Source organism: Toxorhynchites rutilus, chromosome 1 (genome assembly GCF_029784135.1).
Source record: "Toxorhynchites rutilus septentrionalis strain SRP chromosome 1, ASM2978413v1, whole genome shotgun sequence".
Lineage (NCBI taxonomy): Eukaryota > Metazoa > Arthropoda > Insecta > Diptera > Culicidae > Toxorhynchites > Toxorhynchites rutilus.
In genome coordinates, this window is record NC_073744.1 from 20,582,921 (window position 1) to 20,610,809 (window position 27,889).

General features: G+C 37.1%; 2 protein-coding genes across 2 annotated transcripts in view; both read right to left on the bottom strand.

Annotated features, from left to right (window-relative positions):
- The window catches only part of LOC129762839 (uncharacterized), a 58,678-nt gene extending 55,002 nt beyond the window's left edge, over window positions 1-3,676 (bottom strand). Inside the window, exon 1 of the mRNA XM_055761402.1 lies at window positions 3,654-3,676. The gene's annotated coding sequence lies outside the window, so the exon portion shown is untranslated. The remainder of the gene's footprint in view (window positions 1-3,653) is intronic.
- Window positions 3,677-19,742: 16,066 nt separating this feature from the next.
- The window catches only part of LOC129763564 (calexcitin-1), a 175,237-nt gene continuing 167,090 nt past the window's right edge, over window positions 19,743-27,889 (bottom strand). Inside the window, exon 7 of the mRNA XM_055762760.1 lies at window positions 19,743-27,871. Within this exon, the coding sequence (XP_055618735.1) occupies window positions 27,761-27,871 (111 nt within the window). The 3' untranslated portion in view covers window positions 19,743-27,760. The remainder of the gene's footprint in view (window positions 27,872-27,889) is intronic.

The following is a 27,889-nucleotide window of genomic DNA, read 5'->3' on the forward strand; positions in this document are numbered from 1 at the left end:
TTATTAAAGTTCGCTATCCTCCGGGTTGGTGTATTCAACGAAAGAATGAAATTGCTGTTTATAGCGGGAACTTGTCAAATTCTGATCTCTTCTACTCAACCATTCATATTCCATCGCTAAAGAATTAAAGCACTTTTTTGTTTATATTATAATACAGCCAATCCATGGCAAGCCGATATAGTGGTTCTCAGATTCTCGTGAAAAGTGGTAGTTTTGTTCTTTATCGCAAAACATTAGACCCGTTTTTTTTTTGTTAGGGTGCCCATTTTCCTTTTTTTCCAAAAATTACATTTTTCAAAAATTTATAACTTGTGAACTACTAAACCGATTTAGACGGTCGACATATCAAATTAAAGCTAAATAGCTAATCATTCTTAGAAAAATGCTATGCTTGCAAAAATTTTAGGTTTTGGGTTTGTCATTATTGATTGTATTCGTTTTTTATAGTTTTCATGGTCCCGGGACCAAGGGCGCTATATTTTTTTATAGTTTTTATGGAAAGCTGAGGATTTTCAACATAACATATCTCGAAACCAGGAAGGCGTTTTTTTCCGTTTTTTAGTTATGATTTTTCAAAGTTACCCGATCGAAAAAAACATTTTTCCTTTTTTTCCCCAAAACGACTTTTTTCAAAAATTTATTACTTTTGAACTACTGGACCAATTCAGATGAGCGGCATATCAAATTAAAGCCTACTAGCTAGCTTTTTTTGAAAAAATAACACACTTGCCAATTAATTGAATTATAGTCACATACATCCAGTCTAGTCACACAGAAATATTGAACGAAAACTGAAAACACGTTAACTTTGAAAAATCATAACTTAAAAACGAAAAATAATACCTCTCTGGTATTCGGATATATTATGTGAAAAAAACTCAGCTTTCAGGAAAAAATATAAAAAAAATATGGCGCCCTGGTCCCGAAACGATGTAAGCTATAAAAAACAAATATAATCAATAATTACGAAAACAAAATCCATTTTTATTCAAGTGCAAGACTATCTCATTGGCTTTAATTTGATATGTCAATCATCTAAATCGGTTTAGTAGATCAAAAGTTATGATTTTTTGTAGTGGAAAAAATGTGAAAAAAATGATTTTGTGGACCATCGGGTAACTTTGAAAAATAATAACTCAAAAACGGAGAAAAACGCCTCCTTGATTCCGAGATATGTTATGTGAAAAAACCTCAGCTTCCCATAAAAAAAATTAAAAAAATATAGCGCCTTTGGTCCCGAGACCATGAAAACTATGAAAAACGAATACAATCAATAATAATAAAACCAAAACCTGCGCAAAGTTGTTGGGGAATTATCAAACTATTTAGGTAAAAAAAAACATTTTAGACACACCGTTATAAAATCGTGCTCAAAAATACAATTTATTGTTAGAAACTTTTAATGTCTTCAGCCATTCCTTGTCAAACCGATATAGTGGTACTCAGATTTTCGCCGAAAGTGGTAATGTTGTTCCTGATCGCAAAACTATAGACCCGTATTTTTTTTTATTTTTTTATTAGAGTGCCTATTTACATTTTTGGGTGGTCCGAAAAATCAATTTATTCCATAAATGACTTTTTTCAAAAATTCATAACCACAAAACCGATTTAGATGATCGACATTTCAAATTGAAGTTAATTAGCTAGTTTTTAAAAAAATATAGAACTTGTAAAAAGAACAGATTTTTTCGTAATTATTTATTGTAGTCGTTTTTATTGTTTTCATGGCTTTGGACTAGAGGGCGCTATATTTTTTATATTTTTTATTGAAAGTTGAGGATTTTTTACATAACATATCCTGATATTAGAGATGCAATTTTTTGCGTTTATGAGTTATGGTTTTTCAAAGTTAACCGATGGTTCAAAAAAAAACAATTTTTCCCTCTTTTTTCCACTGCAACAATTCATAACCGCCGTGACGTCTAGTCCAAAACCATTAAAAAAAAGACTACTATCAATAATTACGAAAATGCAATCTATTTTTTTAAAATCAATATTTTTCAATGAAAGACTAGCTCATTGGCTTTAATTTAATTGGCTCGCTAACGCTCTCTCGTCGACCTTACTAAAGGATCGTCTCCTGTGTTTCAAACTAACTGGGCAACCGGTGGAACACAGGTTTACTTGGCCAACGACAGTTCGGCAGCCGACTCGGATTGTTCTATTATGTTAGTATGGTCTCGGGACCAAGGGCGCTATATATTTTTTTCTACATAACACAGAATGGGTCGGACTCGATTATCCGGAATTCGATTAATCGGTGTATTTAAGTTTTGATTTTTTTTAATGTTTAGATAAGAACTTTTGAATAAATTGTTAATATATTTTATAAATACGATCATTTGAACAAAATTGAACGTAGCTAGGTAGAAGAGGGGTTGGATTAGGGGTTCCACAGTAGATTTATATTTGTTGAAAACTCAAAATTCAAGTGAATACATTGATTGAATTAAATATTCATACCTAATATGGTAATTTATTGAAACATGGATGTAGCTAAGATGAGCAGGGTTCGCTTAAATATGTTTATATCCGGTTATGCACAGTGTACTTTATCATCTAAAAATCATAGATTCAAATGAAAATATTAAATCAATAATCATATATAATATGATCATTCGAATAATCATGGACGTAGTAAGGAAAAGGAAAAGTTGGGGTAGGAGTGTTGACATTGTTCCAAAGAATACGAAATAAGTGATAGACCTTTGAATCCGCTTGGATAGTTCAAAATGATTTTTTTTATTCTCAAAAGACATGTCCAACTAGCATGTTTATATGTTATGATATTATCACAGAGTAAGTTTAATAAAACTCGTTCGGCAATTATTATTTATTTCAGCTTAAAAACAAATTCATGAGTAACGGTGTACATTAGAGTTCCATTGAAAATGATCATCTCAAATTTACGAACCGGATTAAGAACCGGATTGCATGAAACATCGAGATCTACTGTCGTTTCGATTTTTTTGTCGTCCCAGAGAATATATTTTTGATAATATCCCTTGGGTGATTTTACGGTCTTCAAATACCGTAAAATCTTAAAAATAGTGAAATGTCCTGGCGACACTAATCAATGGTCGAGGCTCTGCCAAAACGAGCCAAGCGCCGAAGAAAATTATTTTGAGATTTTTCAATCTGAAATTTGGGCTCTTTCTAATTGACCGTGGCTTATCAAATCTATTATTCTATCACTCACGTGTTACAAACGGGATGTCTATAAACCACTGATATTCTGAATATCTCTCAAAAAAACGTGAATATAGATAGAAATGACTTTTTGTTTTGGTATGCATGCACTCAGTTCACTTTGCCAGAATGAAAATTAAAGAATATGGTTTTCAGTTCAGTGTGGTTGGATGTATTCTAGTCTGAATAGTTACTGCAATAATAACATTAAAATTGTTGAGAAAAACTTATGAATTTTTTGATCATCGGAAACCATCTTCATGAATAATTCATGGTATATATTTCATCAGATGTTGAATATTTTTGTACTTCACATGAGGAATGCTGTGCCCATTTTGATGTTCGACCAAAAAAAAGTCCGAGCCTCCTAATATTTTCCTCAATTCTAGCTCATAGGAGGGATCATCTGGGTCGGGGTGTTTCCCATGAGGCTTGAATACAAAATAATATTTATTGCCACTTACCCGTTTCGTCAGGAATATTCGGGATACTTCAGCACAAAACAAAACACAAACAATAGCATACTGAATCAAAACGATAACAATCGAGTTGTCATAGAATAGGAACGAATGGAAACGAACCCGCTATAAAACAAAGCTCCATTGTTTATAGCGAATGTTCCTGAATACCCGAGCAAAGATGCAACAATAGAATTCACCGTAGCGTGTACCATATAAATAGGGCAAGGCATGTTCAATTCCTCGTTCAGTCGTAAAAAAACCATCGTAGTGAAATAGTTCACAGAAAACGTTTTCTCTCATCGGAAAGTGGAATTCCGCACAGTTAAAAATCCAGGGTGAATCATCCACCACGTATCAGTATAGACCAACCAGCTTTGAATATATTTGAACCTATTTATTCTACAAAATCGGAGTATGGCAAGTTCAATCTTCTCTGGAATTCTGTTCAGAAAACCATCTGGTTGAAAACAAACATAATACTGTGCTGTGAGTTCACATCTTCGGAAATTTCGGATTCAGAATCTTGAAGAATATGAAAAACAATATTATTTAGCTGCACTTATGAATGATTTTCTTAAAAATATTTCTACATGATTCACGCAACAGGAATTGTCTTTCCAATGGCAATTCGTTTTCCTCAACCCAAGCGATAACTTTATCAATTTCACATAAGACTGTTTTATTTCGACACAATTTGCGGATCTTTCATCTTCATCAACCTCATGTGGTTTCAAAACTGATGAAGCATCCGCTCTCTCGGCTGTCTAAATTGAATTTTATCATCGTAGAATGATTTGTTTGGATGCAAAATAACGTTTACAATTGTAACATCGTCGTTGAGAGCCTAAAACTACACGTCCTCATCGTGCACGGTATTGTCTTGGTCCATCAATTTCTGCTGAAATGAAAGTATGCGTTCTCCTTCTACCGACAATCGGGATTTCGGCATTTTCCATGACTTGATAATGAGATCAGTCGATACGTCGTCCTAAGATTTTGGTATAAAATGAACTGGGATTCCGGATTCTAACTGAATAAAACCTTGAGGGTAAATAGATAAAATGATCGCTTACATCTCTATTCTTCAGCAAAATTGTTCAAGCCATATTGCAGAGTATGTAATGCAAAACTGAATATTTCATATGGAAGTCCTGGTTATGTGCTACACTCTATCCAACTTCTATAAGACTAGGTGATGATATTGCTGCTTTGTGTCATTGTGAACAAACAATGTTTCAATTTATATTTTAGTGTATTTGTATTGGTAACTATCGTACACTGCCTGATTTTCATATATGTGTGTGCAAGCGCTGCGCGCAAACGAATGTTTTCGTATTTTCAATTGTCAAGTTCCTATAAGACCAGTTACATTCTCCGTTGTTTTAGTTGTTTTGGTCAATTAAATCTGAAGAAATACCGAAGGGAAAAGTCCTCACGGAGAGAGAAGAGAGACAAATCGATGCATTTCACCAAGAGAATGTTGGTATCAGAGAAAATACTCGTCGGATTGGACGATACAATCAAATAGTGCTCAATTATTTGGCGAATCCTCGAGGATACGGTAAGAAGAAGAGAGCTCCACGCAAATCGAAGCTCTCTGACCGGGATATGCGGGAAATAGCTAGAACAGGTTCGAATACCTCACAATCGCATGTGCAAATAAAGCAGTATTTCAACTACTTAACTGCTCGGGTGACAATTGATGAAATTTTGGTGAAAAATCCTCACATAAAGAGGGCATAAAAGGTTAAAACTCCTCATCTTACACCATCTCACCTCGGAAGACGTTTTGCCGAAGCTCACTTGAACCGACAGTGGACCAAAACCTAAAACCAAAAACCTATTTTTTTGGACTGGCCGGCTCGTTCTCCAGACTTGAATCCGGTTGAAAATCTTTTGAGGCCAACTTAGTATCACCAAGAGCGTTGTGCATGGACCGGATAAGATGATAATTACTTGGAGCCAGGACCGGACTATACGGTGGGTGCAATAGGATATCCCATCCGAGCTCCCGTAGCTTCTGGCGGGTCATCAAAGATGTGTAAGGCCGAGCGTTGTCCTGGTCCATAGTGGATGATTCCTTTCCAATCCCACCAAACACACAGCAAAACCTTCCTGGTCGTCAATCCGGGCTTGGCGATGGTTTGGGCCGGCTCACCGCGCTTCGACCACGACTTTTTTCGCTTTGGGTTGTCGTACGTGATCTACTTTTCATCACCAGTCACCATCTTCTTCAAAAATGGGTCGAGTTCGTTCAGTATCAGCAGTGCATCGCAGACGTTGATTCGGTCTAAAAGATTTTTTTGCGTCAACTCGTGTGGCACCCATACATCCAGTTTTTTTTTGTAGAATCCAATCTTCTGCAAATGGTTCCAAACGGTTCTATGGTCTATACCCAGTTCCTAGCCAATCGAGCGAGTGCTCACATGCCGGTTTACTTGGAGGATTTCAACGATTTTATCGGTTTCCACGACAATTGGCCTACCAGTACGGGGTGTATCTTCGACAGTCACTACATCAGAACGAAATCGATCATATCGGGTTCATAAACTACACGAATTTTTTCGGCCGCCTTCGTTGCAGTTTTACCTCGCAGGTAGTAAAAACGTTAAATATGGCGAATTTCTTGCTTGGTGGACTCCATCTTTGCCGCGCTATAACTTGAGGCTGAAAATGACAATCACAACACTGTCAAAACGACACTTGTAGCACAGATTGTCGTCTTTAAATAGCCGTATAGTATGACCCGATGCGATAAGTACAACACAAGATATGTTTGAGTGTTGCAATACATTGACAATATACGACATTTTGTTTCTCCCCAACCCAATATTTAAGCACAATAAATAAACTCTCAAAACAACTCTTTTGAACGGAATTGACGTTAAATATACTTTATTCTAAGCAGTCTACAATGTATGAATGTATCTTGTTGAAACTCTAACTGTGTGTGTTGCAACGGAATAGAATCAGGGTGGTATTATAGAAGTTGGACAGAGTGTATGGACTATAATCAGCATATTCAGAATGCACGATACACAGGTAGATCGTTTTCATGGGTTACTCATACCTCTAATTAACATTCGGGAACCCATACCCAGGCCATCACGTGATCTTTGTTGAACTTATGAGATTGACATGAAACTCTCAGTACCTATTCCGAAAATATTTTTACACTTTGAAAATGTGTACGTTATATCGAGGGTAAAAATACAAATATTTTTAAATATTTTTGACCGCTTGGTTGTATGGAAATCGTTCATGGTGATGCGGTATCGGCCTTTTCAAAATGGAGATATGATTTTTTTAAATTTATGAAATACCAATACTTTGCAAAATCGTATCTAGTAGTATACGAGTAATATGAAAAATGGAATCTATATGCGATTTCACATGAAAAACTATATATAATAAGATGTGATATGATCAATTTTGTATAATAAAAATCATGGTTTAAGATATAAAAATTTCTAACATTAAATTCTATTGTTGAGTAAGGTTTAAGGACAGCGTACTTAAAATGTCATGTTTTTAAATAGTTGAATAACTAAATCAATTTTCCGCACAAAATATTTTTCTTAGACATTTTGATTTCGAGTTGCGGTTTTTTGAGAAAAAAAAAGGTTCAATGTTTCTGGTTGCGTTCTTATAAGTATGGAAAATAGGGAAAGTAACGTTTTGTTTTGTTGAAATTTTGTTGTAATTTCAACCATTTAAAAATTAGGGAATCATAGCATAGGAATTAGCATAGCATGTCAAACAGATCATGAGAGTTTTCGATACGATTGGTATGCAATTAATCTAAATCCGATAGCATCAAAAACAGTTATTAACGTTAAAATTATTTTATAAATTGTAAAACAAACCGAAAATTAATCCGATTTACCCCACACTTGTTGAAGTTCTTGAAAATCAACACTTTTTCGTGCAACACCCTTTCTTTTTTTTTACTTACCAATTTTGTTACCAAGTTTAAAAAAGAACTGTTTCGGAGAAAAAGTTCGAGCAAGCAAACTAAAAGTACATGCAAAGTTGATGCTCCTAACTTCCGGTACATACATATTTAACAACAGTGCTTCTTCATTGCAGTCAATGCACTTCGGTGCTTGGCAAAAAATGAAACATTTTGAATAATTCAATGCGACTTAAACGGGCTGTCGTCCGCTGGTATCAATATTCAGCCTGGCAGGGTCTTTGCGGTGAGGTATTCGATTACGTAAACGCTTCGCCACGACGCTCGCTGTCGGTAGCAAGATAGCAAATGTCCAACTTCTCAGCAACGTCCATTAACATCCATTGACATCACTATCAGTGTAACCTTTCGAACCTTTTGCCCAACTTTCCCAGTCCGGTGCGCGCTACCTGGGAGAAAAACACCATCAATTTCTTTGAAGTCCTGAGGATTGAGCCACCGGTCAGTATAGCATTCGCTGGTATACGTATCTACGAACTGTGAGTTCCCATTCAAGGAGATCCAACGAGGCTAGATAAGCGCATTTCTTCATTCGCTCCAAAGGCTCGGGGAGTGAGCGGTGAGCGAAAATCGGGAGCACGTGATTGGAATGGGTCAGAAGGTAGCCACAGAAACATAAATAATGACAAGTGCGAGAGTTTGCTTGCTTGCGAATTTTTCCTTCGCCAGAGACGGAACAAGAGTGTGGAACCGATGGCGTAATCGACGATGCTGGCCAACATAGGCAGGCACAGGCGAGTTGGCGCAGTGGCTCGCGTAACTTTCGCGCGCGTTTAGTCTGGTGCTGTTTAGGTTTTTGTTTCGCCCCACAAGGAAACGCTTTCCTGGTTGTGTATCCGCCTGTCGAAATGTCCCGAGCTCCGGTTTCCCGCCAAAGGTGCATGACGAGGGGATGGGTTTTTTAATTAAAATATTACTTAAACTTTGCTCTCCAGCTTTGTTATAATCCGCTTTGGTTTCGCACAAGGCCGGAGGTATGTTTTTTTCGTATGCAGAATAGAAATGACTAAAGCTCTCTACGGTTGGTTCTTCAGCGTATAAAAGCGAGGTTTCATAAGCAGGAGACATTAAAGGTGAAGTATGGTTGATGGTCGTACGAAATGGATGATGAAGTGTATAATTTTTCGTAAATTATGATTAATGTGAACAGATTATGGAGAGTTCTCTTGCAATTAGAATGTTGGGTCCTCAGAAGCTGTTCGAAATGATGACCATATAATCAATGAAATTTGCATAATATTATGAATAACTTTCAAAACGACAATCAATTCCGGATTATAAATGACAGAAGTGCAATTTCATCGAGAGGGAGACAATCCTCTGAGGAGAGGAAGTACAACCCGAGCTGCAATTGATACTTTCCATTTTCAACACAGAACGCATGGTCCCACTCGAGGGCCGCACAGTTCCGCATCAGCAAATGTTGAACGAACATTGGAACAGCTGTTCATAAATCACCATCATTTGTAGTCGATAGTTGGCCCAACCTATCAAACTGTGTATATCCGCTTGCATCGAATGCAAAGCAGTGAGTGCATGGGGCAAAAACCATTCCCAAACTCCCCCGAAGTCGGGATACAGACTATCACTTCCGTCTTTGAAGTGTAAATTTTAACATAATCACTTACAACCGACCCACCTCCTGGCCTCCTATCCACGTGGACGGAAAATAAACACACATTCACATTCCGATTGTTAGCACAGATGTAAACATTGCAACATGCAACTAATTGCCAGGCGGGAAAAAAGCTCATGCAACTTGTGGATCCGCTTCACTCCGTTCTCTCTCCCTTTTCTGCCTCCCCCTCGATCTGTTTTGCCTCAATCACATAGCGCTTCCCGCCATCGGCTTTTGCCGACGAAGAGCAGAAGATGTGAATAGAAATATAGCCCACAAAATAGAGCCCGTCGTTAAATTGCTATGAGCCTGAGAGCCGCACAGCATGCAGGGGGGTAAATCCAAGCCCCCGACCCGAGTGGGCAAAAGGCAAGCATGCATAATTTCAGTACCATGGAGGGTACGTGAGACGCATGGGTGGGTGGGCGTTTAGCTCCGCCACTGCATAACAATGACGAGCCGGAATCCACCGATGTTAGTCAAATTTACTCACAGTAAATGTTGCTGATCTCGCTCTCGAATGGCTCTTGCAGGTTGCCCCAGTGAAAAAGCGTATTTGGTTTGGTTTGCAAAGTAACATATATTGATTCTCATGCACTCATCGACTAGTGCACATTTTTCCAACAATCAAGAAAATCGTTTTTGTTTTTTGCCTCTCGATTATTCGGGGCCGAAATTCCTATAAGTTATTGGTTTTGAGTTGGGTATTTGTTATGGGGCACCAATTGGATCAGTGCCTTCACACCACAACCACTTTCTATAGCCGCTATAGCCGCATTGGACTTCTTTCTACAAAACATTTTAATATAGATAAACTAGCTGATCCGGCAAACGTTGCTCTGCCACATACACTATTTCTAGTGGATAAAAAATAAATAATGTATTCTAAGTGTGTTTAAATGTTTTAACGATCTGAACGAAAGTGTATTTGATGTTTATGTTGCCGTAAATGACGGTGCGCATTTTCATCCGATAAACCAGTGATTTTCAACCGGTGGGGAATTCCCCCCTAGTGGGGAATTTGATCATTAAAAGGGGGAATTCTGCAAGGGACAAGGCACATTTACTTCGCTTTGAATTTGACACGGATTAACAAAAATTGCCACAAAAATTTGATTGGATACGCTAGAATTTGCGATCCTCGGCAAACATTTCCAAATATGGAATGTAATGTTCGATTGAACAATTTTAAAATGTTTGAAAGACTTTCGTCAGAGAATGATGATGGGACAGACGACGCAACAGTACAGAAGACCATTAAAAAGGAAATTGTACAGCATTTGTCAAGATTGTTTACAACAAGTTAAACTTGAAACATATTTTCCTTATATAAATGAACAAGATTTGGACATGGTTTGAATTCCCTTTCGACTGGCAGTGACGAAAGATTCGGATCAATTTCAGAACAAACTCATCGATCTGCAAATGATCGATTTTTATCCTGATATGCGAATTAAGTGTTACGAGTGTTGTTGTCTTGTGTGTAGTATTTATGTGAATCTGAATTTCCTACAATGCTGCTAATGGAAAGAAAACACCGTAACAGAGTGGATACCGAAGATGACATGATGTGTGCTTTTCGACAACGTGCTCAAGAATTACGATTTTGGCGGAAATCATTCAGACGCAGGTGCCATACTCACTTTATACACCTTTTTTGTAATCAGATACAAGTACAAAATCATATTTGTTGCGAATATGACATGACAGCCGTTTGTATTCTTTCGTTATTTCAATGATATGCTACAGACTTTCTTACAAAACACTGATAGGGGGAAGCACTGGGATTAATTTTCGTAAAGGAGGGAATGGAGCAGAAAAGGTTGAAAACCACTGCGATAAACAAACGTGAAACGTTCGTGACCGTTGTGTTCATACCGTTCTGAATCATATTTCGGACAACATCATATTTCGGACACTTTGTTCTAATATCTTGAAATGATTGATGCACTGATGATATAACTATAAAATTAATATCACAATTGCTTCTTTAGAGTAATCCCTTGGTTTCACTATCACTTCATTTGAGAATTACATTTGAAGTATTACATAGTAGGAAAAAATCCATCCAGAATCCAAAATTCATTCATTATCGTTTGCGTTTGACGTTTGCTTAGCGTGATTACGTCGAATTTACCCCTTCATCAATATTTAAATTTCTCTCGTGTTTCATCAGTTCTAATCATCGTTATCAGGTTACTGTGATTGCTTGGTAAGTGTTTCGCAGATGACCAAAAAATATAATTAAGTGTAATGTAATTTTCGTTCAAAAAATTACAAAATAAAGTGTCCGAAATTTGATTTTTTTATAAATGGTGTCCGAAGTTTGATTCTTATTCGCTTGATTTGAAAAGTTTATATCGATATTGCAGCGACATTAAGTTGAGTGTCAAAGAACAAATTGTAGAGAAATTACAGTGCTTTAAACTGATTGATAGAAACAATCAAGTTTATTGTAATTTTTAGAATAAAATTAATAATAACACATTAAAAATTACTAACTTTTATTTTTTTACTTCCAAAATGTTATTTAAATCCACTTTATTTAGAAGTTCCACTACTATATTCTGTACTAAATTTTCTCATCTTTCAAATGGGAGCAACAAAATCATCTTACGCAGCGTACTTTTGAAAGTAGAGCCAATTGAGGCAACAGAGTCCGAAATAAAAAAAAAGTTTTATAACTCTAACATTGTTGAATTTGAACACATGCGCAGAAGGATTTTTTTTCATCGAATATGATTGTTTATCACCTCCTGAGAGATTCTGGATAAATTTATGTTTTTCATATGAAATATGTGTTTAGAGGATGAATCAAAAATTGAATTCTTCTTTTATATTCAATAAATAAAAAATATAAAAATATATGAATAAATTTTTTTGACTCGATTATTTACAGTGAAAATAAATCCTAGACTGTATACACTGTGTTTCACAACTATAGAACCACTAATTTTTTCTGAGTTTCCAGGGGTACGTAAAAAGTCGGTTGAATTGAAGTATATAGTGTAGAACCAATTTAACATGAATTACGATAAGTTTCTAATTCGAAGGTCATCTCTAGTTCTCAGTCAGTTCAAATATCCCATTCGGGGTGGTTAAGACCAAGTTGCGCCATGTTGTAGTGTGTATCTCGTTCTACGCAGTGGATACTATTCCTTTAAGCTCTTCAAATCACTCATACTGCTTGTAAGCTGCATCTGCATTCTGCCGACCACTCCTCATAAGTTCCTTACAGAGCTTTGATTTGGTAAACAAGCTGATCAGTCCAGAATCTGAAGCCCCTATTCATTAAACCATGCCATGTATTTCTGAATTTTATGAATTGATGCTAAATTACCCAATTATCACGGCGTTTCGATGCAAAAACAGCAGTAAATGATTCTGAATTACTTCATTGGACTTCTGACTGTTCATTCGTATTGATGGTATGCTATCTAAACCAGGCCTTTTTGAGAAAAGTTTCCCAAACCATCAAACTGCCGCTTGCAAAGTTTCGGGTCGAAAAAAAACATGACACGGTCCGTAAGTCCTTCCAGTATGAAGAAATTTTATTCAAGTTGAATTTCTTTTTATTAGAGAAACTAGCTGACCCGGTAAACTTTGTCCCGCCCAAAATTTGTTTTTTGTTATCAATACCTTCAAACATTCACGTTTTCTTACTATGAGCATGTTCATGGGTCCAATCGCAGAACTGTTCATTGACTGATCTTCTAATTAACCCCGTTGAATTTACCTTTTACTATAAAAATCCTAGTATTTCTAACAAAACTCATATTTATAATATCAGATTATTTTCAGACACAGTTCTCGTTCAAGATTTTTCAACCACTTGCAAATAACATTTTTCTCCGTTACATGGAATAAATGTTTTATACAGAAAATATGATAGAATAAAGACTGCCCTAAATCGGACAATTCCTTCCTCGAGTTCTGCGACTAACAGCACTTGTCACTATGTAATTGTAGATCATATGGGAATTTAATTTTCCGAATTTTCCCTTTTTCCTTCAGAGTTTTCCGAAAATTTCCAATTGTCATGTTTGGTTGGAATATTTTTGGTTGAAATATGTGTAATATTTTTATGGGACCTCCTCTCCATTCCAGAGGAGGGAGGGGTGTCATACCATCATAGAAACATTTCTCATACCCAAAAACCCTCACATCCTAAATTGTGCTTGATTAGTTCTCGAGTTATGCAGAAGTTTGTGTTTGTGTGCCCCCTGTAATTTGTGTTTCATTCCCCCTTAGAGAGGGGGGTGGAGTGTCTAACCACCATAAAAACATTTATTGCACCCAAAAACCTCCACATGCTAAATTTGGTTTCATTTGCTTGACTAATTCTCGAGTTATGCAGAAATTTGTGTTTCATTTATATGGCAGCCCCACCTAAGAGAGGGGGGAGGAGTATCTAACCACCATAGAATCATTTATTGCACCCTAAAACCTCCACATGCAAAATTTGGTTCCATTTGCATGATTAATTCTCGAGTAATGAGTTTCATTTGTATGGCAGCCCCCCCTTGGAGAGGGGGTGGAGAGTCTAACTACCATAGAAACATTTATTGCATCATAAAACCTTCATATGTCTAATTTGGTTTCATTTGCTTGATTAATTCTCGAGTAATGCAAAAATGTATGTTTCATTTGTATGGCAGAAGTGAAAATCGTCAAAAAGTAACATGGGACAACTATGCGTATAACGGCAGCTTACATGTTGTTAAATTATCTTGAACTTATTGAAAAATTGATTTCTAAACATAATTCTTAAAAAAACAATATTAATTACTCTGATTTTTATTGGTACATTTTGAACTACGTGTAGTACAAACAAACATTCGCCATGAGCATACTGCGAAACCAAGTTCCTCTGGAGTAACCCTCGTTCGTTGTGCTCAGGTGATGCCTTCCTTCTTCACTAGTGTGACGTTGCGCAAAACCAAGTCTTTGAGCACCGACGAAACACTGCAGACGGGATAAAAATAATGCAAAAGTTAATATTATTACCAGTAAGCTAATGGCAATCGTGATAAGACGGAATGCTGCTGTTTTTACTGCCGCTTCTGGTCGTTGACGGGTGATGAAAGTAAAGCTTTGGCATCACCCTTAGTGTTGGTTTTTCTCGCGGATTGGTAGCGCAGAAAAAAAAGTGGAAACATAAATGGGATGCAGCGAGTGTGATAGCTGCCGACGAAGCTGCGGTTATTACCGAACGTTTTGCGTCGAATGCAGATGCCCTTTTCTCCGCCCCTACATCTTCCCGCTCCGTTTCAACTAGTTGAGTAGATTTGTTTATATAACGATTTAAATGTCAGTCGATACCACGGGCTGCTGGTAACCTTCCTTCGCGAATCTCAAACTGCTACGCTGCCAAACATCGGAACGACTTTTCGCGTGACAAGTTTCCGATTATTATTCAGTTGTTTTTTTGCCATCATAGCCCTCTCGCAATCGGTAGTCCATTCCGTCGGGGCTATTGGAATAATATAATTATCCCAGAGCGAGCGTGTCATGTTTCAATTTTACAGCGAATCCCAGGGATTCTGGGTTATCACGCGTGTCTATATTTGGCACTCAGGGACATCGCGTTTGCTTCTCTCTTATATGGGCCATCATTGATGCACATATTATCATTCAAATTTGATGCCAAACAATATCTATTTTGGGAAGCAGCACCAACTCAATATGGGCCGCTTATTTTGAGTTTTTTTTTCTTTCTCGCATTGACACAGACTGTGTTGGAGTTGAACCAGAATTTGGCTGGCATTCGACAATGTTCATTTCGGTAGAAAAAGAACAACATAAACGACATGCAGAATCGCGCCTAATTTTTGTACCATTAACGTAATGGGATTGATGCCCTCGGAGACGAAAAGCGCAATGCTGCTGTTTTACATGGGATCAAAAGAAAGATGAAATATGAATGCAATCATCGTCGCAATCATCATCATCATCATCAACATCATCACGCCTCTTATTACCGTCAGCATTGATATGATGTTGCGAATGGATGGTGAAGGAACATTCGTGCGATAGAAAGGAAAGAACTCATGCCGCCATCGGGGGATTGGTGATATCTCTGGGTGCATTTTATTGCCATTGCTGTCGCCTGTTTGCGCTTTCCGTCGTTCAGTTTAGTCTCTCTTCATTGAGCTTCCTCTTGGTTATGTAGTTTTTAGTAGCATTTGTAAATATGACAAGGAAAGTTTGTTTCATTTCACGAACTGAACTTTCCGGGTTGCGCCACTGTCGCTGGATGACCTTTGAAGGGGTTGCGGGTAGGAGTTTGAGCTAAACAAACACGTGGGTGAGGGTAGTCGGGGTAACATGTTGATCTTTTATTTTCCACAGTCAGAGGTGCTGGTGCTTCTCATATGAGGAAAAAACTTCTTCTGCTGCTGGATGATGAATGGTTTTTGTGTGCAATTGTTGTTTCGTTCATTTTCAGATAACGTGCCGATGAAGCAGTTGTTAACGAAATGATTCTCCCCAAAGCGTTCCTCATTCATTTAATCATTTGGGTGTTTCAGATAATTATATGTTTAAATGATGAATGGCATATGTTATGTGTCAACAAAAAAAACCTTTAATATTGCTCGAATTTTGATGATAACATCGGAAACGGCTTTTACTAAAAAAATGAAAATAGTACATTTTCCATCTTAAGAAAAAAAAACCTTGTAAAATAGAATCTTTTTTCTAGTGCGGTAAAAGTGCGGTGTGGGTAAAAGGGACATTAAATTGGATAGATTTATGCGTTGTTCCTTGTCCAAATTTGTTTGAATCATTATTGAAATAGTGAGTACATAGAGGGAAAAAACTGGGCCTATTCACCTACAGTCGTTATTGAAATTATCTCATACGCACGAAAATGTAGTAACAATGCTCATACCAAGTAAGGATGGGGCTGTTTTTTATGTTATGTTCTACTTTGAAGGAGGGAGGGATAAGAGGGGTCGGATAAGTATTATTTGTTTGACTTTCAATGCATAAGGAATACAAAAATACGTTCTGGAGGGAGATGGATGATATTTTAAAATACTTTCAGCGTTACGTAATATGTGAGAAGTACATAGTACTACGGAGCTTTGCTTGCCACTCAGCTTAGTGTTTAGTGACAGTTCCATTGATTCTTGCCCTATTATGACTTCCGCTTGGTATTCTGCTATCCGCCGAACCCCACTCTTAGATTTCGGGATCGTGTTCGGGTCGCAATTCTGGCATTCCGATGAGGTTGAGTTGCGCATGCTTCTTACGGCATCGGTAAAAAATGAATGAAATTGTACATCTATCGCAGTGCCGCCCGTGGTAATAATTGGAAACGTGAACTCGAAGATATTAGGTAGAATGAATTAAACTTCACGAGAAATTTCTTGAATATGATGCGCACAAAATTACGGCCGAATGACTATCGAGAGAGTGATTTCTGTTTTTATTTATATTTTGACATGCGACAATTCTACTCTAAAGTCAAAGAGTGACTCAAAAGTCGTGAAACTCTTCAAACATAAGGTGACTATCAATACGACATCAATAGTCAATAATTATACTACCAAATAAACAACTGACCACTTTATCCACAGTTCCTCTAATATTTCTCATCATTTAACTCAGGGGTTTACAAATGGTGCTCCGCGCGAAATTGATTCTTTGCGAACTTATAGCAACACTCCCTCTTTAAAACCCACATTGCAAAAAAAATAATCTTTAATTGAATTTCACCTTGTTCACTTCGGGTCAGATGTTATGTAACTGGGACGCATAACTAAAATAGAGCTATTCTCAGTTGGGTTACGTCAATACAAACAGGATTTGTTCTAAAAAAATGTGGGTACTCCGTCAAATATTTTTGCTATAAAAAGTGCTCTGCCATAAAAAGAAATCTGAAAACCTCAGATTTAACGAAATGTCAGAATTTACCAAACACGATATTTATGAAAAGTTGCAGCTTTGTTGGCAAAATATTGGTAGAGAGTATCAGTGTGGGTAGGAATGTAGTGTCCCATTTGGGAAGGCAAATAAATCTCTAACAGATTAGCGAGCCCGAAGGCTATTTTAACCCTTTGCCGTACGATTCAATTTCCATCGACACGGCCTAAACATGAGTACATCGAATCGTTCCGCTACTGAGCTGAACGTGTGTATTACGGTGCCAATGAATGTATGGGAAAAAAACGACCCTAAAATTTCGAAAATACAAAATGTTTACCACTTCGAAAAAACACTCTATGCAAAATTTGAGCTCAATCGGACCTAAGGGAGAGTGGCGCAAAGTGGTCAAAGTTTGAGTTTTTTTGAAAATCGAAGAAGGGGAGGATTAAAAGAAATCGGGGTACTTTAATTTGATTTGAAATCAAAATCGGTGTAGTAGTTCAAAAGTTATGAATTTTTGAAAAAAGTCATTTTTGGAAAAGGGAAAAAAGCTGATTTTTTTGACCACCCTAAAATGGAAATGGTCACCCTTATGAAAAAATTAAAAAAATACGGGTCTAATGTTTTGCCATTATGAACAAAATTACCACTTTTCACTGAAAACCCTATATCGCTTTGACATGGAATGACTGAATATATGTAGAAAAAAACAAATAAAAAAACTTATTATTTCACTGGATTATATACAGCATTCGATTATATACATTAGAGTGCCAATGAAAATGGCCATCCCGAATTTTCAAAGCGAACTTGATTAAAAATGTTGATTCCCACGGAAAACTACCATGTGCAAAATATCAGCTCAATCGGACTTCATTTACTAGTGTCGTATAACGGTCAAAGTTTGAGTTTTTTGAAAACCGAAACATGGTCGTTTTTGTCTGAAAAGTCGATTTTTGACAACAAATTTTGTTCGACTTAACAATAAATCGACGATTCATGCAATTCTTTGATATTTGACATCAAAACATTTTTTTTAAAACCCCGATTTCCTTTACTTCCCCCTTGGGTCATTTTTCGATTTTCAAAAAACTAAAACTTTGAGATCCGCGACAAAAGTAAGTAAAGTCCTTAAGAGCTAATATTTTGCAGAGGGTATTTTATCGTGCAAATCAACTTTTCGCAGGGAGTCCCTATGAAAAATCGATATGACGATTTCCATTGGCACCCAAAACCATACGTTTTGCATCTTATTCAATAAAAACGACTAAGTCCTAGAGTGTCGATTTTTGACAAAGAAAAATTTTTCCAGACGACAATAGATCTCGACGTTTCATGCAATTTGAAGACATTTGGCATAAAATTTTTTTTTTCGAACCCCGATTGCCTTTGGATGATTTTTAGTTTTTCAAAAAAACTCAAACTTTGACCGTTATACGACACTAGTAAATGGAGTCCGATTGAGCTGATATATTGCACAGGGTAGTTTTTCGTGGGAATCAACATTTTTAATCAAGTTCGCTGTGAAAATTCAAGGGTCACTTTTTTCCCATATATCCATTGGTACTCTAATATACAGTGAATAAAAAACGAAGACTGTATATAATCGAGTCCGCCCTGTATTGAAATCTGTTAAAAGAAGAAAAAAAGAAAAAAGACAGATAATGCGTTGGAAGGATATATGAGGTCTGTTCAAAAAGTATCGCGAATTTCGAATTTATGCGGGTTACGTATATTACGTACCAAAACACGTGTAAGAAAAGCAGTTGTCAAAAATTAATTGAACATTCAAAATAGCCGTACTTGTCAGCATGAGTAAGAGACATGAGTACCAACATAATTCTACAAAAAAAATCTAGAATCGAATATACGTAGCCCGCGTAAATTCGAAATTCGCGATACTTTTTGAACAGACTTCGTAAAAGACCTGTATTATAACACAACGAGACTCTAGAGAATTTACGAGAAACAAGGTCACTAGAATACCATTTATATGGATAGAATACTTTTTTTTACCCGAATGGTAAACAATCCCAAATGAGAAATAAAGAAATAATCAAAATAAAATTAAAATAAGTCGAACACCACCCGACAAAGAAGCTTAAAGGCAAAAAAGGAACAATTTTCGTAATTATTGAATTAAGATATTTACGTTTGTTGAATCCAATTCAAACGCAAAAACACACGTTCCGGATGAAGATGAAAAATAGTATGGAATTTTTTTTGTACTTACATATTACGCCACCGCAACGTATTTTTTATTAGAGAGTTTATTTTTTTCTTGATGAAATTTGTTCTGAGGCCAATGAAATGGGGATGAAGTTCACATCTAGCGTGGATAAGGAAGCGAGGTGGCTCTAAGCCACCGAGGCGACGCAATCCGGGTCGGACACCGACCCGCCGACTGCAAGCGACTGCAAATTCCAGTGTTCCTGGGCTATCAACATCCAGGCCTCCTTCACCCGAAGGAACCGCCATCTTCCTCAATGGTGTGATCTACCAATGTTTGTTTGTTTATTTATGGTCCAGTAGCGTAAGATGTGAATCTTAATCTCATCCAGTGCTTCTATCGTTCTCTATAAATTCCATCATTGGCATTGTCATCTCTGCGAAATACAAAACAGCAGCGTTTAATTTTTTCATTTGACTTTATTTCAATTAACATTCAACATTGATATAGATCCATTTTATCCGTTCGTTCGTTCAATAATCCTCCAACAGGATGCTATGCTATGGCTCCATCCGTTTCTTTGTCATCCGAAACCTCCCGATTTGAAATAAACGTATTATTTTTTTTGTTTCTGTGTTCCACCCGCTCATCGCGCCATTACCGAATGAAAACAAGTGTAATTTAAATCGCATTCCAATCTGTTTTTTTTCGCTTCTTCTCCGCTTCCAATTTTCCCTCTCATCTCGCGAGCGTCTCTCCTGTTTGTGTGTATTATTATACGTTTGCTTTACTCTTTAATTTACAAACCGATTTGTTTTCATTTCCACGGTTTGGATGCGTTTACGCTTGTTTGTATGGCATTTTTCACAAATACTGTTTTTATTTTGTTGTCTTTATTTATTATCATACGCGCCAAATTTGTGAAGAATCGATTTTCGGCTCGAGAGCAATTTGAAGTAAGCAGCGAGGGATTTTTTTTTGTGTTATTGCGCGGTTTGGTAATTTCCGCCGAATTGTTTTTTCATTCCCTACGATGGGTGATAAAAAAACTGACGACCATTGTTTGCGAGTGGAGTTAATTGACGGGAGTTGTCACAATGGGACGTAATCATTCGTAAAGGTTTGGAATTCGCTCGTGGTGTTATCTAACTGGAGGTAGAGAGAAGCTGGCCACCAGCGGCGAAGGTTTTCCACGGGTCATGACGTGACATGCCTCTGTGTCTGCATACAATAAATGTTGTATTTACGGCCGATACTGTAATAGTTACGCACTGATAGCGAAAAAAAAGCTCTGTATAACATACAGTCGGATAAGCTGCCCAAAACATACCACATAACAAATTCTATCTGAAACATTCTGTTACTGGTCAGAGAAATGTGGGAGGATAATGGATGTCACATTATATCACTTGTTTTAAGGTAGATCGAATATAGTCTGTCGAACGATCTGGTTCAACAATTATATAAACACATAACATCAAAAATTGACGATCAGAACCGGTAAAGCTATGTGTGGGTGTGTTCTGTGGCTACTATTCTCTCTGTTATTACACAAATTTATTGACATTTGTTTTTGTTCTACCTTTTTGACATTTCAACACCATCAGTTATAAAGTTTTTGTGTTTAATGTTTGTTTTTTTTATTCATTTTTTTAAATCTAAGGTTTAATTGAACTTTTTTTTCTAATGCCAAGTACAATTTGAATATTTGCCGAATAACTGCCTTGCAAAAAGTGTTATTACAAATCGTTATATGTTTAGTAAAGATATGGATAGAAAGGTAAGATATATATTTTCTTGTTGCTTTAATTACAAATTGGAAGCGATTCGGTGCAAATCATTTGTATGCTGTTTTCGATGATATGTTAATATTTGGTGATATCACTAGCGAAAGAAATACACGATCGAACAATCAGATAATATCATTGCTAAAGAATTTTTTAAAAGTTTTGAAGGATTGAAGAACTTCAATTATTCGATGATCCTTGTTTAATCTCTTGTATGGTCGTGGCAACTATGTTTCCACCCACGAAAAATATTTTTTTCGCTGCGCATGAAATATAATTTCAATATTTTATTGAACCTAAAACTTCTGAAGGAATTTGACAAAACTCCAATTTTTTTGGGCTGCTAAAAATGTACGATGTCAATTTGGGATTTTTATGTAACAGAACCAAAACTTTAGAGCGCCGGCAGAAAATTCTGTTAGAATTCATTGGAAATGTTAGAAGTTGACAAGTTTTTCACTGGAAACGTTTTATTTGGGATCTACTGTGTAAGATCATGCAGTTTTTTTTCAATAAAATAAATGGTGTACTTATTGAAAAATTCCAATTTCAAATTTTTCTTTGTAAATCTATACAAACAAAATTCTCGTTGCACTAGAAACAATCTTCAGAAAACATACGCTGCGCTGCACTTCAGTTTATTTTTCATCAGCGCACGACATATTCTCTCTTGGTACGAAGTGTACCAAATTTATAAACATGAGTCTAAACATCGCTTTCCACTTGTGTGATGTGTGCCTTATTTTATAAATACACACACATCAAATTCTAGCGCCCGTTTTGCCTTCGCTCGTTCTAAGCAAAGCATAAATACAACAGCGCGCCTTCATACCAACCGTATGCGCTTATGTACTGAAAAATAACTCAACAGAGAAAGCAAACCAGATTCACGCGTGGTGTAAAACAGGTATAGAAATACTGCGCAAATACGGCGTAAGACACGGCGCAAAACTCGGTGCTAAAACGGTGTTGACAACAAACAACTTTTTCGCCAGAGCGCATGTGTATACAAGGAGTGAGAGCTCAACTGAGTACCAAAAACTTGCTACACATCTGCATCGCGTTGCATTCTGAAGACAGGAGATGAGTGAACGTTCAAGAGCCGCATATTCGATGCGTTACTTTAGAAAAAGCGTATGCGTTTATCGAAGACTTTTTCGCGCATTAGTGGCTTTACGCTATTAGCCATTACGCAGTATAGATCTTCCTTTTTCTATATATTTGAATAAAAAACTGCATGGGCACGTCTTTCAGGAAGGGTGCCAAATCAGAAAACACGTTTCTGTGAAGTAAAATTAACGCTCATAACTGTTTTCACTGCGAACGAATTCTGATGATTTGCTTACCAATCGAATCGGTAATTCTTATTTGATATGCTACACGTTACAATTCCCTAATCCCAAATCGGTCAAAATTTATGAAAATTGGAAGCATCCCCATTTTCCCATACATTTGTTCTACCGATTTGTCTGCTTCCCTTGCGGTACCGTCAATAACGAGTGACTAATGTATTCGTTTCTGTCCATTTCCAACTTATTTGATAAACACAAATTTCTGCATTACACGAGAATTAATCAAGCTAATGAAACCAAATTAGGCATATTGAGGTTTTAGGGTGCAATAAATGTTTCTATGATGGTTAGACTCTCCACCCCCCTCTCTAAGGGCCACCCTTGCCATACAAATGAAACACAAATTTCTGCATTACTCGAGAATTAATCAAGCAATTGAAACGAAATTTGGCATTTGAAGGTTTTAGGGTGCAATAAATATTTCTATGATGGTTAGACTCTCCACCCCTTCTCTAAGAGGGGGCTGCCATACAAATTAAACACATATTTCTGCATTACTCAATAATTAATCAAGCAAATGAAACCAAATTTGGCATGTGAAGGTTTTAGGATGCAATAAATGTTTCTATGGTAGTTAGACTCTCCACCCCCTCTCTAAGGGGGGGCTGCCATACAAATGAAACACAAATTTCTGCATTACTCGAGAATTAATCAATCAAATGAAACCACATTTGGCATGTGGAGGTTTTAGGGTGCAAAAAATGTTTTTACGGTGGTTACATACTCCTCCCCTCTCTCTTGGGGGGCTGCCATACAAATGAAACACAAATTATTGAATTACACGAGAATTAATCAAGAAAATGAAACCAAATTAGGCATATTGAGGTTTTAGGGTATAATAAATGTTTTTATGATGATTAGACTCTCCACCCCCCCCTTCTCTAAGGGGGGGTTGCCATACAAATGAAACTCAAATTTCTGCATTACTCGAGAATTAATCAAGCAAATGAAACGAAATTCAGCATGTGAAGGTTTTAGGATGCAACAAATATTTCTATGGTGGCTAGACTCTCCACCCCCCTCTCTCATAGTAAGACAACGTGAATGTTTGAAGGTATTGATAATAAAAAAACAAATGTGGGGCGGGACGAAGTTTTCCGGGTCAGTTAGTACACATATAAACACACAGCTCGATACATGAATGTAAAGAGTGGAAGATATTGCGAAATAGCAGTGCAATTTCATTCACATTCATTAATACTGCCTCGATTAAGGGAAAGCCCTCTGTATAATAGTCTGCAACTATAAAGAAGGTGTCTGCATGGAAGGGTATCCAGAATTTTGGAATATGGACATTACGGTGGCAGCGAAAATTGTCATGTCAAATTTCAAAAACCGACCATGTACATTTTGTTTATTGGTCCAAAAAAAAATATCTGTACAAAGTTTTCAGCTCGATCGAACATGATTTAGGGGTGCCTCAAAGCGCTCAAAGTATTGATTTTTGATCCTCGAAAATCTTCCAAGGGGGAAGTAAAGGAAATTTGAAAAAACGAATTTTTTTTTCGATGCCAAATGACTTAAAAAGGCACAAAACGTCGAGATTGGCCGAAAATCGACTTTTTGGGACTTAGCCTAAGTGGCCAAAAAATCAAACCTTGGAGTGATTTGAGGCACCCCTAAATTATGTCCGATTGAGCTGAAATTTCGCACATTTCATTTTTTTGGACCGATAAACAAAATTTACATGGTCGGTTCTTTAAATTCGATACATAATTATTTTATTTTCCATACCATACCATTTCCATTGCCTTTCAGGGCTCAGTTCCAAAAGGTCGATTTTCGGCCAAAAATTTTTTTTCGAGATGACATCAGATCTCGACGTTTCATGCATTTTTAAGTCTTTGGCATCGAAAAAAAATCGATTTGGAAGATTTTCTAGGATCAAAAACTCAAAACTTTGAGTGCTTTGAGGCAACCCTAAATCATGTCCGATCGAGCTAAAACTTTGCACAGATCATTTTTTTGGGTCAATAAACAAAATGTACATGGTGGGTTTTTGAAATTCGATGATGAAATATTTCCCATGCATCTATTGCCACCCTAATGGACATATATAGCATTCATTGAGACGCGTTCTTACTGTGGCATATGCTGGGGTTTGTTCCCACCTCAAGCGGAATATAGGAGCAAAAGGGTTTATTGTTCGCGGTCGATGTCCAAGGAGGAATGAGGAGGTAGGGTGCGAGTTGGCTGCGCAGAGATATTTGCATTAATCGATGGGAAATATTTCTGCGTATCTATTATCATAAAGAAAATTACACATCCTTTGAAACTAATTATTGGGCAACTGGAAAATGTGAAACATGGCCTCCTGACCCATACTTAACAATTTGTCGTCGAAACGTTTCCCATTGCCGTCGCCGTGGATAACCGTGCAAAAAGCAATCTTGAGAACTGAAGAGCATACGTCAGAATAAAAATAGGGCAATCATTCTACACGTACACATCTACAAAATGAGGGGTATTCAGTTTGATTCAATGCACGCTCGAAAGAAATGCGTTGAATTCAACTTGACTAAATTGGTCGTTCTACCCTCAACGAGTGGATTTTGCGCAAAGCTATTTGATTTTTTTCTTGCTACTGAATGAACAATCTAGTCGTAAAGGCAATTCAAAAAACTCCCAAAACCCAAAACAAAGACTTAATAATAAGGATCGATTTGAGAGTTGGCACCCAATGAATCCGCCTCGGATGTGATCTGGCAGAGTTGCCACATTGAATTCTGGAAAATTTTCACTAAAATTTTATATATCTGTATTTTTACCAACAAAAAAAGTTGTATCGAAAAGCTAAGGGGAAAAAGTGAAAATAAAGGTTTATTTCCATTTTGATTTTTTTTCCTTATTTATGGGTTGTTAAAGTCGTATCATACAATCAAAATAAGTAATAAAAATGTTTTCTCATAATCCTTTGAATTTTATGATGTTTATACATGGTTTTGTTGAACTTTGCCTTCACAATTTTCGTCAATTTCATCCTTGAAGCTCCTCCTTGAGCCGATACATGGTTCTTCGGATTCAAGATAGTGTCTATAATCGTGGGTGCCAATCGACTTCCGGACAAAAATTAAAAAGCAAAAATACTCGCGCAACACACACTGATAAATGTTACCAAAAAGTGCCTCACAAATGACCTTAGCAAGCATTTCTCATCATGCCTTTTACATCCAACAGCTGGGACCAAGTTATATCTGAATCACTCAATTTTTGCCCCATTAGATTCGTCTTGAGTAGCCTGAATTCGTTATCCATGCTTTGTTTATTACCTGCTTCAACGAATTGAGAACATTGGCGCATCAAATAATTCAAATTTTTGAGGGCTTATCAAGGCCACAGCTTTGATAACCGGAGCGCTGAAATCAAATCGCTTTGAAATCTGTTTCACGAGTTCAATATAGAAGTCACGACAAATCGATTGGAAGGTCAGCATCCTAGCTACATCCAATTATGTTTCAGCTTCTTCTGCATCGATACCAACGTAAACATCTCCAGGCTTCTTCTGAAAGTCTTCAAAATCTTTCAAATCAAGGTTAGCATCAGCGAATCGTTGCATGTAGCTCTTCAAACATAAGTTACCCAATATGATCAACAATAACCTTCTTGTATCATTATGAAGTTTGCAACATTGAGAACATTCAGATTGAAAAGCTCAAATAACGTCGTTGATGAGCGATAGAGCAAAGTTTAGGAACAGCATTATCGGTTTAGTCATAGGATCGTTTAAATGAATCAATTTACAATAGGCGGATTCATTGATAACTTGAAACAAAAAAAATAGTTTGAGCTCTCCAAATCGCTCAAGATTTCGCTTAACAACTGCTATCTCCAATGAAAGCTATCTAGTTGCGTTCATTTTTTTTTTCATAAATCAAGGTACCTATGTATGCACTGTAATAAAATTAATATTTAAAATTAAATTAAAAAAAACTGCAAAAAATTAAAAAAAAACTGCAAATTTTGTATCTTTGCTAAAAAACTGGAATTCAGTAGATACAGATTTTGTATCTGAAATTTGGCGAAAAATCTGTAAAATACAGAATATTTTGTGAATGTGGCAACCTTGGCCACTGGAGAGTACGATGACTCAACCAAATCGAAGGTTATTTGCGAGTGATGAGACGCTGCTCTAGCCATCTCGGCTATAGCCTGTAAGGTAAGGAAGGTAAGATTTTTCAAAAACCTGGAAGAACATTCCACTGTTCAAAAAAGGGACCGATGTATTCTATAATATAATTAAAGAATCGTTTCTGTGATGATACATACTAGCGATTTTTCGGTAACTGAATGAGATGGTTCCTCTGGAAGCTTTATGATATGGTTCGAATCATAATAACCTTCATTTGACTTCTTTTTTACGAGGTGCAAAGGAAAGTGTCAGAAGACCAACGCTTCAAGGGAAAAAACATTTTTTCGTCTTACACCACAACGAAGTTAACGGGGTAAAGCATGAATTTTAGAATAAATCTACACCTGGGCTGAAAGAACAACTGATGCACCAAAGTAGTGAATAGCATTGAATTCCAGAAAAACTCTTCGCAGAACAAACAAACAAAAAACTTGGAAACGCCGTCGGCGCTGTGATATCACGTTTGTAACCACGCTAACGGGATGACATCTCTCAACTTTCAGCAGCTACAGCAACAACACCACAAAAAATACACACAGTCCTAGAGATGAAACTCACGAAATCTCGACCGGAAAAAAAACTTCACGAGTGATATGATTTATAACATTCCGCACGCCATCCCATCCCATCGTTCATCATAATAATCATCACACGTTTTCCGAGAGTCGTTTGTCTCCGCTGCGCTAGCGGGGTGTCCAGTATCTGGAAGCTGCGGAAGTCTCGGTTCGGTTGCACTTTTCTCACGTCATTAGGACGCGATATTGTTATTCATAGCGCACCGCGCCACTCTTGGTCAATGTGACGGTAAGCCGATTGCCACCGAAGGATTGTCCCAGATCTTGGAGGGGGTATAATCGGGGTTCATTCGTGACACCAAAAAATAACTCATCGGTGACAATTTAGAACTGAGGAGCAGCAAATGGCACTGAATCGCTTCCCTGATATGGAATATTTCGTCGGCTTCCGTTGCCTCCAAGAGCTTTTTTTGTTTTTTTTAAATTTAGCTTTCGATTTGTGTGATTTTGTTTTTTCTTTAGGATAAATGGAACTCAAACAGATCCTTCTCTGCCTCAATCAACTAGTTCTATCGACAAGTGTTGTGTGTTTTCAAAGTTTATGCCTACTAGCAGCTGAAAAAAAAGTATATTCCGGAACTCCGGGCTCGGGGCTTGATTCCGGGTGTGGTAAAAACTGCTGCTTTTAGTTGCGTTAAAATGACGTTTTGCCGAAAATGAAATTTCCGGGCGCTGCGGGATCATCGGAGGAGAAGTATTCGCGCCACAATTCGGCAAACTGCTCCCGGTTGACCTCTTCGGCACCCTGTGGATGAAAAAGGAG